This window comes from Aethina tumida, chromosome 5 (assembly GCF_024364675.1).
Source record: "Aethina tumida isolate Nest 87 chromosome 5, icAetTumi1.1, whole genome shotgun sequence".
Taxonomy (NCBI): Eukaryota; Metazoa; Arthropoda; class Insecta; order Coleoptera; family Nitidulidae; genus Aethina; species Aethina tumida.
Genome location: NC_065439.1, coordinates 21,341,291 through 21,355,466, shown reverse-complemented (window position 1 = coordinate 21,355,466; position 14,176 = coordinate 21,341,291). Strand labels below are relative to the sequence as shown.

Genomic DNA, 14,176 nt, shown 5'->3' with positions numbered 1-14,176 from the left:
ATTTCGGGCGTGAGCCACTGCAACGCGGCAATTTCGGGTCGGCACTACGTGCTTAGCACAGACGACGGCGACGATGAAAAATGACGTGGATAATTTAAGGAGGTGAAATGCGCCTCGGCCGCCGACACGAAATTCAGATGTAATTGGACGAAAGGACCACCGTCGGTGCAACACATGTCGGACAATTTAAATTAACATAAGCCGATATGATTTATCAAGGTCGCGTGCCAATAACCATAAATTTTAACGTCCTTAACGCGAGTGAAACTAATCAAAATATGCACATTTCTTATCTGCTGTACGATTCTGACATTCTGCTCCAGTTTGGCTGACGCAATTCTGGAAGTTTATGTTATACCTATTATTATTATTATTATTATTATTGTCATTATTGTTAATAATATATTAAATTTCCTTAGTTGTCTATTGTTTATTATTGGGATTAATTTAAAATATTTATATAACGATAAAACTACAAACATTATACATATTTATAATTTAATTAATTTAATTACATATTTATTCTTCACATACATTTCATATTACTTTAATTATCTTTATAACACCAATCTTGCACAACTATTTTAGCATTATTTAATTAAATTAAATTATGTCTAATCTTCATTCCTTTTTAGTTTGATCATTTATTTATTTAGTGATATCATCACTAAAATTTATTTTAAAAATATTAAAAAATTAGTTATTCACTAATATTAAATAATTTGTTATAATTTTTATTTATTTTTTCTATTTTTTATTTGTTAAAATCTAAAATTTAACTATATTTAAATTATTTTAATAGTATAAATCTTAAATGTCTAAAATCGTTTATATATTATATAAAATTTATTAAATAATAATATAATTTACTATTTATTTATTACTTTGTTATAATTTTTATTTATTTTTTCAGTTTTTTATTTGTTAAAATCTAAAATTTAAATATAGTTATTTTAAATTTTTGTAATAGTTTAAATTTTAATTTAATTATATTATATAAAATTTGTTAAATAATAACAACATAAATTACTCTAATATAATAATAAATTGTTATTATTTTTATTTATTTTTTTCAGTTTCTTATTTGTTAAAATCTAAAATTTAAATATAGTTATTTTAAATTTTTATAATAGTTTAAATCTTAAATGTCTAAAATCTTTAATATATTATATAAAATTTGTTAAATAATAACAATATAATTTACTATTTATTTATTACTTTGTTATAATTTTTATTTACTTTTTCAGTTTTTTATTTGTTAAAATCTAAAATTTAAATATAGTTATTTTAAATTTTTTTAATAATTTAAATCTTAAATGTCTAAAATCTTTTATATATTATATAAAATTTGTTAAATAATAACAACTTAATTTAATGTAATTTTTTAATAAATATTAAACATTTGTTTGATTAAATTAAAATATTTATATATTTATTAGAAAATTTAACAAATTAATTGAATACAAAAAAATATATATAAAAAATACGTATGGATTTTGATCGTATGGAAAATGAGCATATGGATTTTGATCGTTCGGATTTTCATCGTATGGAAAATGATCGTACGGATTTTAATCGTACGGAATTTGATCATATGGAATTAGATCACTTTATGTTTTTAGTAATTTCTCACGTTTTTAATGAATTTTTGAGATTTTAGTAATTTTTTACGTTTTTATTAAATTTTTACGTTTTTCGTAACATCGTTATATATATATATATATATATATATATATATATATATATATATATATATATACTGTATGTTTATACATTTCTTTAAGGCTACCACTCATTAAATAATAACAACTTAATTTACTGTAATTTCTAAATAAATATTAGACATTTTTTTGATTAAATTAAAATATTTATATATTTATTAGAAAATTCAACAAATTAATTGAATACAAAAAAAAATCCATTAAATTTGTTGTAATTTATCAAATATTATAAAAATAAACTTTTTTATTTAAAAAATGTTTTCAAACAGTACTTTCAAATAACAACAAACAAAATAACTTTTGTTCAGATTAAAACAATAATAAAATAGATCAAATTCAAAATTAAAATATTCTAAATATTTCAAATTTTCTTAATAATCTAAATACTACAAATCTTCTTAATTTTATTATTTCCAAATATTTTGAATATTATATATATATATATATATATATATATATATATATATATATATATAGATATATAATAAAATAGATATTGAAAAAATATCAAATTATAAATTTTGATATTACAAGTATTTTAAAGATTCCAAATATTACCAAAACTATATAGATTAAATAATAATAACAATAGTAAAATAGCCAAAATATAAAATCTATATTCCATTCAAAATTATAATATTCTGATGTTTTCAGTTATAAATTTTTATATTCAAAATATTTCAGATTAAAACAATAATAAAATATATGGAAATTTTAAATTATAATTTTCAGAACATTTCAAATATTCTTTACTAAGAATTATTATTAAATACTATATTTTTTATAAATATAAAAATCAAGTAGATAAAATTTAATAATCCAAATATTTAAAATATTCTAAATAATATAAATATAATATATTAAAATATATAAAATTAAAATATTCTGAACATTTCATATATTTTAAATAATTTATAAATATTTTGATAATCAATCGACAAAACAAAACATTTCAAATTCTTAATTAATTTCTAATTAATTATTTAATTAATTAATAATCTTGTTATTATTTATAAATATTTTGAACATTCTAAATATTATAAACTATATCACGAAATAAAAAAAACTAAATCGAATACAGTTTAAAGAAAATAATATTTAAGTTTTAAATATTTTTATTTAGCTAATTATTTCATTTAAACAAAAACAATCTTATATCAAAGATAATAATATAATCATAACATAAAAAGAACATTTTTGATTATAAATGGGTACTTTAATATAATAGTTTTATTGTTTATTTCATCTATATGTATATATATCTATATTATATGTATATTTCAATCTATTTAATAGTTCAATCGTTTCAGTTCCCAAGGAAAAAAACGTTTCCTTCGCACACCTGCAAATATTTTCATCGTCGAGCCATTTTACCCCGTTAAGGCGTCGCCGGAGACAAACGAATCTCGTATATATAAAAAAAACCGGACTAATTAAACCTAAAAGTAAGGAGACATGCCACGGCGACATAAAAACGGTCACGCGCGCCCATTTAAAACCATCCCCTTATTGGAGTGGCGCGATACGAAGTGCGGCCGTTTCGCGAGACAGGGTGAAGGTCGCGGCAGTCAAGGCCGGACGCTTTATCGAAGAAACCGAGTCTCCGGGCGTACCGACAGAATGTCAAGACTGTTAAATTGGCCATTAAATTTTGTTTGGGACGATTCGGAAATTGTGTGTATTATAGTGAGTTAAACTTCTCAGCTCTCGTAGAATTGTTCCTGATGTTTTTTCTGATGTTAGATTGAAACATTGAAAACAAAACATTTAAACTGTGTGCCAACTTTGTCGGTAAAAACGTCGAACGCAGAACCGATTTGTGCAATTCTTGACCCGATTTCGGCGTTGACGTCGAGTACCGTCGGCCGATTTGCATTGAAAAAGGGTTCGATTCGTCGAGAGGTCCTCTTAAGTCATTTGCATTACGGGGCGGGGCCGAAAATCGCGTACAATGCGCAATGTAGAAGAAAAAGTTGCGTTTTCTGAATAAAATCTAGGCTAGACTCACGGCGGATTTGTTCGGTTGCGGAACGGAGTTAATTGAGTTTTTTGCGACTCACGCATGCTGATGAAATCATAAGGCAATTAACGAAAATGTTATTGTACAATTTCTTACGACCGACGTTTTTTATTCGTAAGTAATTCTCGCAATTATACTAATTAAAGACTTTCGTTTTCATTTAAAGCGGTATTTTAGTTAATCAAAATAATTTATTTTCTATTAAGGTTATTGTTTTTTTTTATTTTATTTCTCGTAAAAATTATAATTTATTAAACATTTTATAAATAATTATCAGGTTATATTCTTTATATTAAGAATTTTGGAATATTTTAAATAAATATACTATTAAGAATATTTAAAAAATAATTATTTTTAATCAGAAAAAAATAATTATTTTTTAAACACACAAACAAAAATATGTTTGTAGACTCTTTTAATTTAAACCATTAATTTTAATATAAAACATATTTTTTCTCTAGTTATTAATATTTATTAAAATTCTGAAAAAATGATTTTTATGAATTATTATCAATATAATAAATAAAATATACATACAGTAGTGTATATATATATATATATATATATATATATATATATATATATATATATGTTACGAAAAACATAAAAATTTACTAAAAACGTAAAAAACTAACAAAATCTCAAAAATTCATTAACAACGTGAGAAATTACTAAAAACGTAAAGTGACCTAATTTCATACGATCATTTTCCATACGATTAAAATCCGTACGATCATTTTTCACACGATGAAAATCCGTTCGATCAAAATCCATATGATCATTTATTATACGATCATTTTCCATACGATCATTTTCCATACGATCATAATCCATATGATCATTTTCCATAGGATCAAAATCCATACGATCAAAATCTATAGGATTAAAATCCATACGTTTAAATTCATACTGATTAAATTACATAGTTTCGCTTTCACAGACAGACAGACAGAGAGACAAAAATTGTAAAAAAATGCATGCATGTAGTAAAAAACGGTTATTTCAATATTACAAACAGACACTCCAATTTTATTTACATGTATAGATAAGTAATATTTATAATTTATCTTTAATAATATTTAGAATATTTATAAAAATTCTGAAAAAATGATTTTATTAATATAATAAATAAAATGAATATAAAATATTACCAAAAAATAACATAACATGTATTGTCTATTTTATTAATTTCTCATACCTTGTTTTAAATAAGTGTAAATTTAATTTTTTTATGAAATATTATATTCAATAGAAAAAAATAGCATTTTAACAAAAAATCCTACAGAATTCATTTAAACTAACATTTGATTAGAAGTTTTATTCAATCATTTTTCAAAATATATAAAATTACATAGTATAATAGTTTTTCAATAATTTGTTTAAGATACTCTAATGACATTACATTATTATTTCATTTAATTAAAATTTGAAAACCACATTTCCCAAGAAAAATTTTACGCTTACCAATTACATCGACAATAATCCCAACAATTAAATATATAAGTTTTAATTGAAGCTGCCCAAGATAACAGCACGTAATTTAATAGACTCCAGCATTGTACCGAGCTGTGCGGCCCGCGTGAGATTATTTTTTCCCCGGTTAAAAGGTTAATTATATTTGTTGTCCGTGAACACGCACTTAAAATGAAACGACAACAACAAATAGATTCGCCCTTAATCGGCTCCTTTTGTAATAACCGAAAAGAAAACAATTTAACGCGTCAATTGTGTGGGAAATGTGTGTCGTCTAATGCCGCCGCAGAATTGAGAAGAGAGCATCGTCGACGACGAAACGCGGGATGAATGAGTCGGACGGAGCCGGTTCTGCGACAATGGAATTCAGGCTCTTTTTGCATGATTTGTTCAGAACGTTTTATATCCACCAATGGATAAATTACCGGAATGCGACCGATCAGTTTTTCGAAACCTATTTCGTGTCCGCCGTGTTTCAAAAGTCTGTGCGATAAATCGTCCCGCACGTTACGATTGTTATATTACACACGAGTGTATAAAATCGCTCCGAATATTAACCGATTCGTCGACACGAGAAATTTAATTGTTGATGATGTAAAGTCGGCCTGGCCCAAATATCGCGTGTAAATCGCTCGCAGCGGGACACCCGTAAACTTCGTTTCGGCAGTAAATTAAAATTTCATTCATAGGTTAATTGATATGACGGCGACCGTCGATACATGAAATCTAGAACGAGAAACAGTAAATCGTGATTGAATTCAGTAGCCGAGTCCTATTGTGAATGCCATGTTTTTTTAGTGGGTTATACACAAAAAGTAAAAGTCTGAACGAGTAGCGGTTACAAGGCGTTGTGACAATGATCGAAGTATTGTGAATTCGTAAAAGGGGGGTTCAATTTAAAAAGCAAGTGATATGAATTGTATATTAAATGAACTTTTGATAAGATAATTTTTATCTACAAATTTATCAAGGAATTTTTAATAATATCCTGATTTATAGTTATAAAGTTTAATGAATAAAATGATGTTTGAAATTGATTTTTTATTATTAAGTACATTAATACTAAACAAAAATTGAAAATATAAATGATTGTTGAATTTACATTTACTAGTATTAATTCTTATTAATTTTATAATAATTTCTAAACTTATTAATTTTTATGATATGTAATTAGTAGATTAATTTTTATTTTCCTAATTTTGATAAAAAAATTATTTTAACTTATTTATCATAATTATTTCTAATCTTATTAATTTTAAAATCGGGACAGTATTTTACTCATACATATAACAGTATTATTTCAAGACTCATTAATTCTTAAATATAAAAACTCGTTAATTTTATATATATATATATATATATATATATATATATATATATATATTTAATTTTTTGTTAATATTTTATATTCATTTTATTATATTATATGTTATGAAAAACGTAAAAATTTACTAAAATCGTAAAAAACTACTAAAATCACAAAAATTCATTAAAAACGTGAGAAATTACTAAAAACGTAAAGTGACCTAATTCCATACGATCAAATTTCATACGATAAAATCCGTACGATCAGTTTCCATACGATGAAAATCCGTACGATCAAAATCCATATGATCATTTTCATACGATCAAAATCCATACGATCAGTTTCCATATGATCAAAATCCATACGATCATTTTCCTTATGAACAAAATCCATACGATCATTTTCCATATGATCAAAATCCATACGATCAAAATCCATGCGATCAAATCTATAGGATAAAATCCCATACATTTCGGAGTAATATTTCTAGACACAGTAATTTAAAAATATAAAAATGTATAATTATTCCATATTTCTGATCTTTATAAAGTTAAGATAAAAAATGCTATACACTATATTATTTATTTATTCTTTAAACATTTAACTGTACTGATGATTACCTAATTATTTTATATTAAAATTAAAAGAAAGTATAATTCTACCACATATACGAGTATGTATTATTTTTAAAGTAATTAATTTTGAAATTAAAAATGTATTATTTATCCACCTTCTAATCGTGTGTCAGTGAATCCACGCAAAAACGAGAAAACAATTCAACATTATTTAGGTGAGATTTTCGTAAATAAATTTAATATAAATGCAATTAAGGAAAGGTACAAAACAGCGATTTAGCATTGAACACATTTTTAAACTTAGAGGTTGTTAAATTGTAGGACAATCTAACCGCTAATACTGCAATTATTATGTCGGTGCATTTTACAATTACTTTTTTCAAAAGGCAATTTACGAGCAACAATGTTAAATTAATGTATTGATATTATACCTTATCGCAGTCGATACGAATCTATTATGTCCTCACAATGATTTAGACTTCAATTTGCATGCGATTGCAAATAGTTCCTTTCAAATTTAATTCGTAATCTAGCTCTAGGTTTTTTCCTACCCGTTCGATTAACTCATAACAAGACAAAAATTGACAAAAGAAATCGCGGAAACCGCAACACTCCCTGCGAAAACCGTTGCACCGCCGATTCAGGATTTATTGCATCGATAATTAGGCCGGCGTTATTAAATCTCGTAATGCGTTCCGTTTAAATGATAAACGTCGATTTTTTGGGATGACGTCCGGCCTTCGAGTGCACCGGAGGTCCGTTCGTGACACACTTTGCCAATCGGTGCATAAATCTGCTCTGAATTTTTTATTTATTTATTTCATTTCATTTAAAATCGTTCGAACGTTAGACGGATGAGTCACGGTGCATTGGAGGTTTTCAAAAATCAATATGCCCGATGTTTACTAAAAATATCCGTTGCCAATCTTGTTTATGCGTGTGCACTTCCCATTAACGTATTCGATTTCGGGAAAGACGTATGGTGTACTGTCGATCAAAGAAAAATATAATTCTGACATATTTACTGTTATTACTTGTAATATTATTAATTTAAAATTTAAAAAAGTATAATTCTGCCTCATTTACCAAAATTATTTTTGATCATCTTAATTTTAAAATTATACTTTTACCGTTATTATTTACATAATTTTAACATTTAAAAATATAGTATAATTCTGAAACATTTATCAATATTATTTCTGATCTTATTCATATTAATATTAAATAAATAATACCGTTGTCAATTAAAAAAAGTAATAATAATAACAAAGGATACCTTCTTCACATTTACTAATATTATTTATTATCTTAATATTTTTTCTGATTTATTATTTTTTAAGATAAAAAAATCATTATTTCACATTTACCGTATTATTTCTGATCCTACTTATGTTAATATTAAATAAAGTTTCATTAAGCCAAATTTATCAGTATTATTTCTAACGTCGTCATTTTAAAAAAAAAAATTAAAAAAAGATAAGGTTTCCACATTTACCATTATTATTTCTGATCTTATTTATACTAATATTAAATAAAATATCTTTCTGCCAAATTTATCAGTATTATTTCTAACGTTATCAATTTAAAAGAATAATGTATACATGTTTTTCACATTTACTAATATTATTTCTAATTCTTCCGCACTTACTCATATTATGTGAAATCATATTAATTTTGAAATTAAAGAATTTCTTCCTGCTAAAGAATTATAACTTATCAATAAAATATAAAAATAATCTTGGTTGGCAATGATTAAAGCAATAATGTGAAAATGAAAAAAAATATTGTAAATGTTGTAAACCAAATTATATTATAATTATATTTATTTATGATACTATCTTGGAAGAGATTGTAAAAATGTTTTGCAATTGCATGTTTAATATAATTTTTTATGTTTTGATAAATAAATATAATTTGTATTAAAAATACAATTAATTGCATTTGAAACAATCATATAAAACACTATATATTGTGACGAAACATAAGATAAAATATAATAAGTTATGTTGAATCAGTTCCTGCTTTTTTCTTAAGTATACAATAAATATGCAAATGAGCAAAATTGGATAATGGAGGATATTAACATCATAATATCATAAAGAATTAATTACTTTTAAAAAAATCATTTATATATTAAATTTTGTTAAAAATTGAATAAAATTTAAATGTGTTCTTAACAAACAATTTTTTATAAATTTATATTTATGTTATAAATATGACATTTAGCACAATTGTAAAATGAAAGAAACATACCAATAAACATGTCATAAATAATGAACTTCTGTTCAAGTAGACTTGATATCGATGGCAGTGGGCCCCATATGGTCCTGACGTCAGTCCACCAGATTCACAGGTGAATCTGTTCGGAATTTATTGTGTTTACTGCAACTCTAATCGTTCCAATGCTTTTAATAACGTTTAAATATGAAACGCTTTTATTACGTTTACTCGTTCAGTTCTTTTTCATATTTCGATACGGGCATACACATAGATCCGCCATAAACATCCGTATCTTTATTTAATCGAAAAAACGCGCGTGTGTGTGTGTGTGTTACTGTCACTTGTGAAAGTGCGAATCCTTCAAGAGTGTCAATGTAACATATGAAATTGTCCATCCCCGTGCAATGTATTACCATCGTTAACCTTATAGGTGCGTTTGTTCGCTCGTAAAATTAGTTAGAAAGTGGAAAAAAGGCACGGAGATACCATCGATTTGGCACGGGAGTCCGTCTTTTCCGCGAAGATGAAAGTACCCACGTGCTGGCCACAGGAAAACCTTATCTATCCGGAGTAAATCGGCATATCTGAAATATGATCGTTTACTTTCACATTAAAATGTGCGCCTTGCAAAGACCGGTAGTTACTCACTTGGGGCGACGCACACATGCACACATAAGGTGTAATTCGTGACGAGACGCGGACCCGGGTCCGTATCGGTGTCGGGTCTCTATTTCAGGATGATATTAATGTACCCGTTCTTGTTCTGTTTGCATTCCGGACGGATGCTATTTATATAATTAAGGAACTATCGCGATGGCAATAAGCGAAATTAATGGTCGAGCTTGGAATGTCTCGCGAAGAATACCAGCAATTTCGTAACGTCGTGGCCGGAGCGTAATTTTAAATTACACATGTATACGTACGAACGCCGTCGACTGCAGTTCCTATCCGGTCGCACCATGAGAATGTTACGATTCCTTTATTTATTTATCTGCTAAAATTGTGACCTGATTTTTTTTTAACGGTCGTCTTTCCTTGCCAGTGAAAACAATCAATCAGCTAGCGCATTATTTTTATCTGGGTATCTTATCTTATCAGACGCGAAACATTAATTCAGTGTCAGAAGGACCACGAACGATGACGGGTTATTAAAAATGCAACACAATACCATCGTTTAGTTTAATTTGTGTTTTCGTTTATGGTCATTGGGAAATCTTACGTTTGTGGGATTGTCAATGCTGAATTAAGCGGTTTCAAAAATGAACGTCAAGGTGAATATATTCAATTATATTTTTTATAAATGGTGAAGTACGTGTATTTACAAATCGTCGAATTCAACACAGAAATATGATATATTCGCACGGTTTTTTATTTACAAATTCGAGATAAAAACTTAAGATTTCAATACAATCTCTACATAAATACCTTGATGAAACACTGAGTGGTTTTTACTCAATCACAAATATTTAAAATTGATGATTTGATACTACGGTGCAAATAGTGTCATAAGTTGTAGTTTGCCCAATAATGAGATGAAAGTGACTAAAATGTCCTTTATTTTACAGTCCCATCCAGCCGGGATAATATCACTTCCGAGGGGTAGCAGGGGAGCCAAGAGTTTGTATTTGAAACGAGAGGGAAACAGTTTTGGATTTACTCTTAGGCATTTTATTATTTATCCACCGGAAACTCTAGAGGTAAGTTGGTGACTTTGTTTTATTCTATTTATATTTATTTGTCATTTTTTAATAATAGGAGATAAAATTTGTTTAATTGTATATTTGTTTATCGTACTTTAATATAATAATATTTAATTTTAGGAACAGGATGAGTGGTACTCAAAGGTGGGGGCTCTGCACGAGCCCATGGACACGATCTTCGTGAAGAAGGTGCACGACGCTAGTCCAGCGAAAAGGGCCGGCCTACAATACGGAGACCGGCTTCTTGCCGTCAACGGCATCCCCATCAAGGACAAGACCTATAATCAGGTCGTCCAACTGATCGCCAACAGTCCGGACTATCTACACCTCCTGGTGGTGCCCAAGGAAGAAGACATCATTCAAAGGGTAAGGTAATATGGCAACTTATAAATATTTTGCTAATTCAATGTGGTTGGTCCTCAGGTTTTTCCCGATAAGGCGCACAATCCGATAAGCAATCAGCCAGAGGTACCGTACGACCGACAGAGCGCCCAACAGATCATCCAACAGCACATCCAACTACCACCCTATCAATACCGGGCTGACCCGAACGCCTGGCGGGAGCTACAGCTCCAGCAACAGTTCTACGGCTATCCCGACTATGGGCAACTGTCGAGAACCGCTGCGATCAGCCTAGGTCAGCGAAGCGCTGACAACTTACTCTGCAGAAGAGAACTAAGGTACGCAGTTGCTTTATCCCAACCAAATCACTTTACTCATTGTTTTCTATGAGACAGGCCCGTGTCGACTGTGAGTTCCAACCACCATTCTCAGCACCAGTACCACCCACAGCAACATCAGCAGCAACAGCAGCAGCAGCAGCAGGAGATCTACGCGGAGATCCAGCCCAATGAGGGCATTCACAGGCAGCAGCGCGGCTCTCGCGCCCAGCCCCAGGTCCCGTTGTACAGGAAGATGGGCCGCCGTGCCAGCGAAGGCAACTCGTTGCAGGACCGCGAACCGTACTACGACGAGCCGGCGCTGTACTTTGCGGCCGGAGGTCTAGGCGGCGACGACGCCTACGGACGCGTGAACAGAACGAAACAAAACTACCCGCACGGCGGATACATCGATCAGCAAAGGATGCTGAGCTTAAACTATCCCCCCGCTGCGGGATGCCGGTTAGTCCCTGCTCCTAGTTAACAAATTTATATTTTATGTAAATTATTTTTTTGTAGACTGAGCATGGACGGTGGACGTCGGGAGTCGACGTCCTCGCTGTCGTCGTCGAACGCAGACGGCAGCAAGGACAGTCAGTACGACTCGAGTTCGACGCTGACCGATCGCCAGGAGGACACGCGCATCATCGAGCGCATACGCAACAGTTTCCAGCAGAAGGAGGAGTTCCTGAGGGCGGCGCCCCACACGTCCACGGAGCACGCGCTCGTGCACCGCGAATTCTACGGGCAACCACAAAAAATGAAACGGTCCGTTTGGCCACCAACAAAGTAATCTAACTTGCACAAAATATTTCGACGTGTAATTTACATTAATTGTGCTTTACAGTGAACAGGTGAGGCAGGAGTCGCCGTCGCGCTCTGCCTCCAAGCCAAACCACCAAAACTTCATTCGTGTGAAGAACGACATCGACAACGAACGAGATCTGAGGCACGTGGTGCAACAGAACGGCGGCGCCCCGGGTGGCGGTATGGCCAACAGTGCGCCGCCACAAAGAGGCGTTAAGTCGCCTAAAGATAAGGCGGCGCCTATCAATCTGGATCGGATTCAGGAGGCGACCGTGGCGCCACAGAACTATGATCTGGCCATGGAACGCATCAATGGCTCGCTGACTATGGAAGACGCCTATACGGATGACAGAAGGTAATCGTAACATCTTTATAGTAAATAACGATGTTAACTGTTGTATTTTAGTATGTATCCGCATATGGTCCACAAGCGAGCCAGGGAATTCGAAAGTGGTAGGCCATTGCCGGAAGATGATCCGATGAGTAACAGGATCAACTTCACCAAGAATGAACTGGCAAGGATCAGTTCAAAAAAACTTGTGCCTAACGTTACGGAGAGGGCGCAAGAATATGAAATTCGGGCGGTGGAGCCCCGTCGGGACAACAGTGGTACTTCCACCAATTCCGGAAGCACCAACTACTCGAGAAGGATACAGAGGGATGCCAGATCGTTGGACAGCTCAGGTGGGAAGAGTGGAAGATCGTTAAATGTGTTTGGAAAATAAAATACGCAAACATTGGATATTAATTTGATGTGCCATTAATTAGTGACGTATTTCCTGGGTTCTGAGTGGTATATTATTTTCTGAACATTTTAACGTTTACTGTGCAACGTTCTTTTCTTTTATATCCATTACATTTCCTAGTACTTATATAATATAATATTTATATAAGAGGTGATAGTCCTAAAATTATTCCTCATAAATCAACAGGCAGCAACACGAGCAGTAGCAGCGTAAATGAAGATTTACACAACAAAAAGCTCTCTGGAAATGTACTAATTTCCAGCGGAAGCAAATATATCCATTGCCCACTACCAAGTGATTGGGGCAAACCCACAGGTCAGATCTGGTTAATCAAAGTGTGTTTGTGCAGCATGTCTAACAGATTTTGAAATAGCTAACCAAATTATTAGCCTTGAACAATTTTAACAGTAAATTCGAATAAAATCAGTAGAAAAAAAATGAGGAATGAATTAAAACATGTAGTTGAGTATTTAGATTAGACAGTCGGCATTTGATATGGGTCAGGTTCGTCCTGGGTGAGTCGCGTGGGTGTTTTGAAAAATCGCCGCCCCCATTTTCAATTAGAAATCGGCGCGCGTTTTTCGAATGCACACGTCGACGACGGAAACAATGGCCCCGACGAAAATAACCGGCAATGCACTTCCATTAATAACGTCCGATACCCGAGCTACCCACGCACTCCAGACGGAGCACATCTATTTCCATTCGATGGAGTCAATGGTTTTAATTGTTACGCCCCCATTGCGGACCGACGTGCACTATTAATAATGTGATGGGATGAAATCACCGGACATTTTTCCACGGCCAACACGTCCTCCTTCATTCTGATTACGATGCACACGAGCTATATGGAAAAAATGATGTACTGTTAGTGATACAGTACTGCGCAACACATCGGTTGAATAGAATACAAGAAGAAACTTATATTATGGCTTAACTGTAACTGCAC

The 14,176-nt window shown here is 31.0% G+C and overlaps 1 protein-coding gene across 10 annotated transcripts in view; it reads left to right on the top strand.

The window, feature by feature from the left end:
- The window catches only part of LOC109604795 (rho GTPase-activating protein 21-B), a 222,498-nt gene that overhangs the window by 169,728 nt on the left and 38,594 nt on the right, over positions 1 to 14,176 (top strand). For 9 of the 10 annotated variants that reach the window (XM_049968001.1, XM_049968000.1, XM_049967999.1 and 6 more), the window contains 8 exons: positions 10,881 to 11,012; positions 11,136 to 11,381; positions 11,439 to 11,695; positions 11,753 to 12,136; positions 12,194 to 12,463; positions 12,522 to 12,836; positions 12,888 to 13,165; positions 13,414 to 13,542. In XM_049968001.1, coding sequence (XP_049823958.1) covers positions 10,881 to 11,012; positions 11,136 to 11,381; positions 11,439 to 11,695; positions 11,753 to 12,136; positions 12,194 to 12,463; positions 12,522 to 12,836; positions 12,888 to 13,165; positions 13,414 to 13,542 — 2,011 coding nt within the window. The remainder of the gene's footprint in view (positions 1 to 10,880; positions 11,013 to 11,135; positions 11,382 to 11,438; positions 11,696 to 11,752; positions 12,137 to 12,193; positions 12,464 to 12,521; positions 12,837 to 12,887; positions 13,166 to 13,413; positions 13,543 to 14,176) is intronic. The other variant, XM_049967997.1, reaches the window with a different exon arrangement.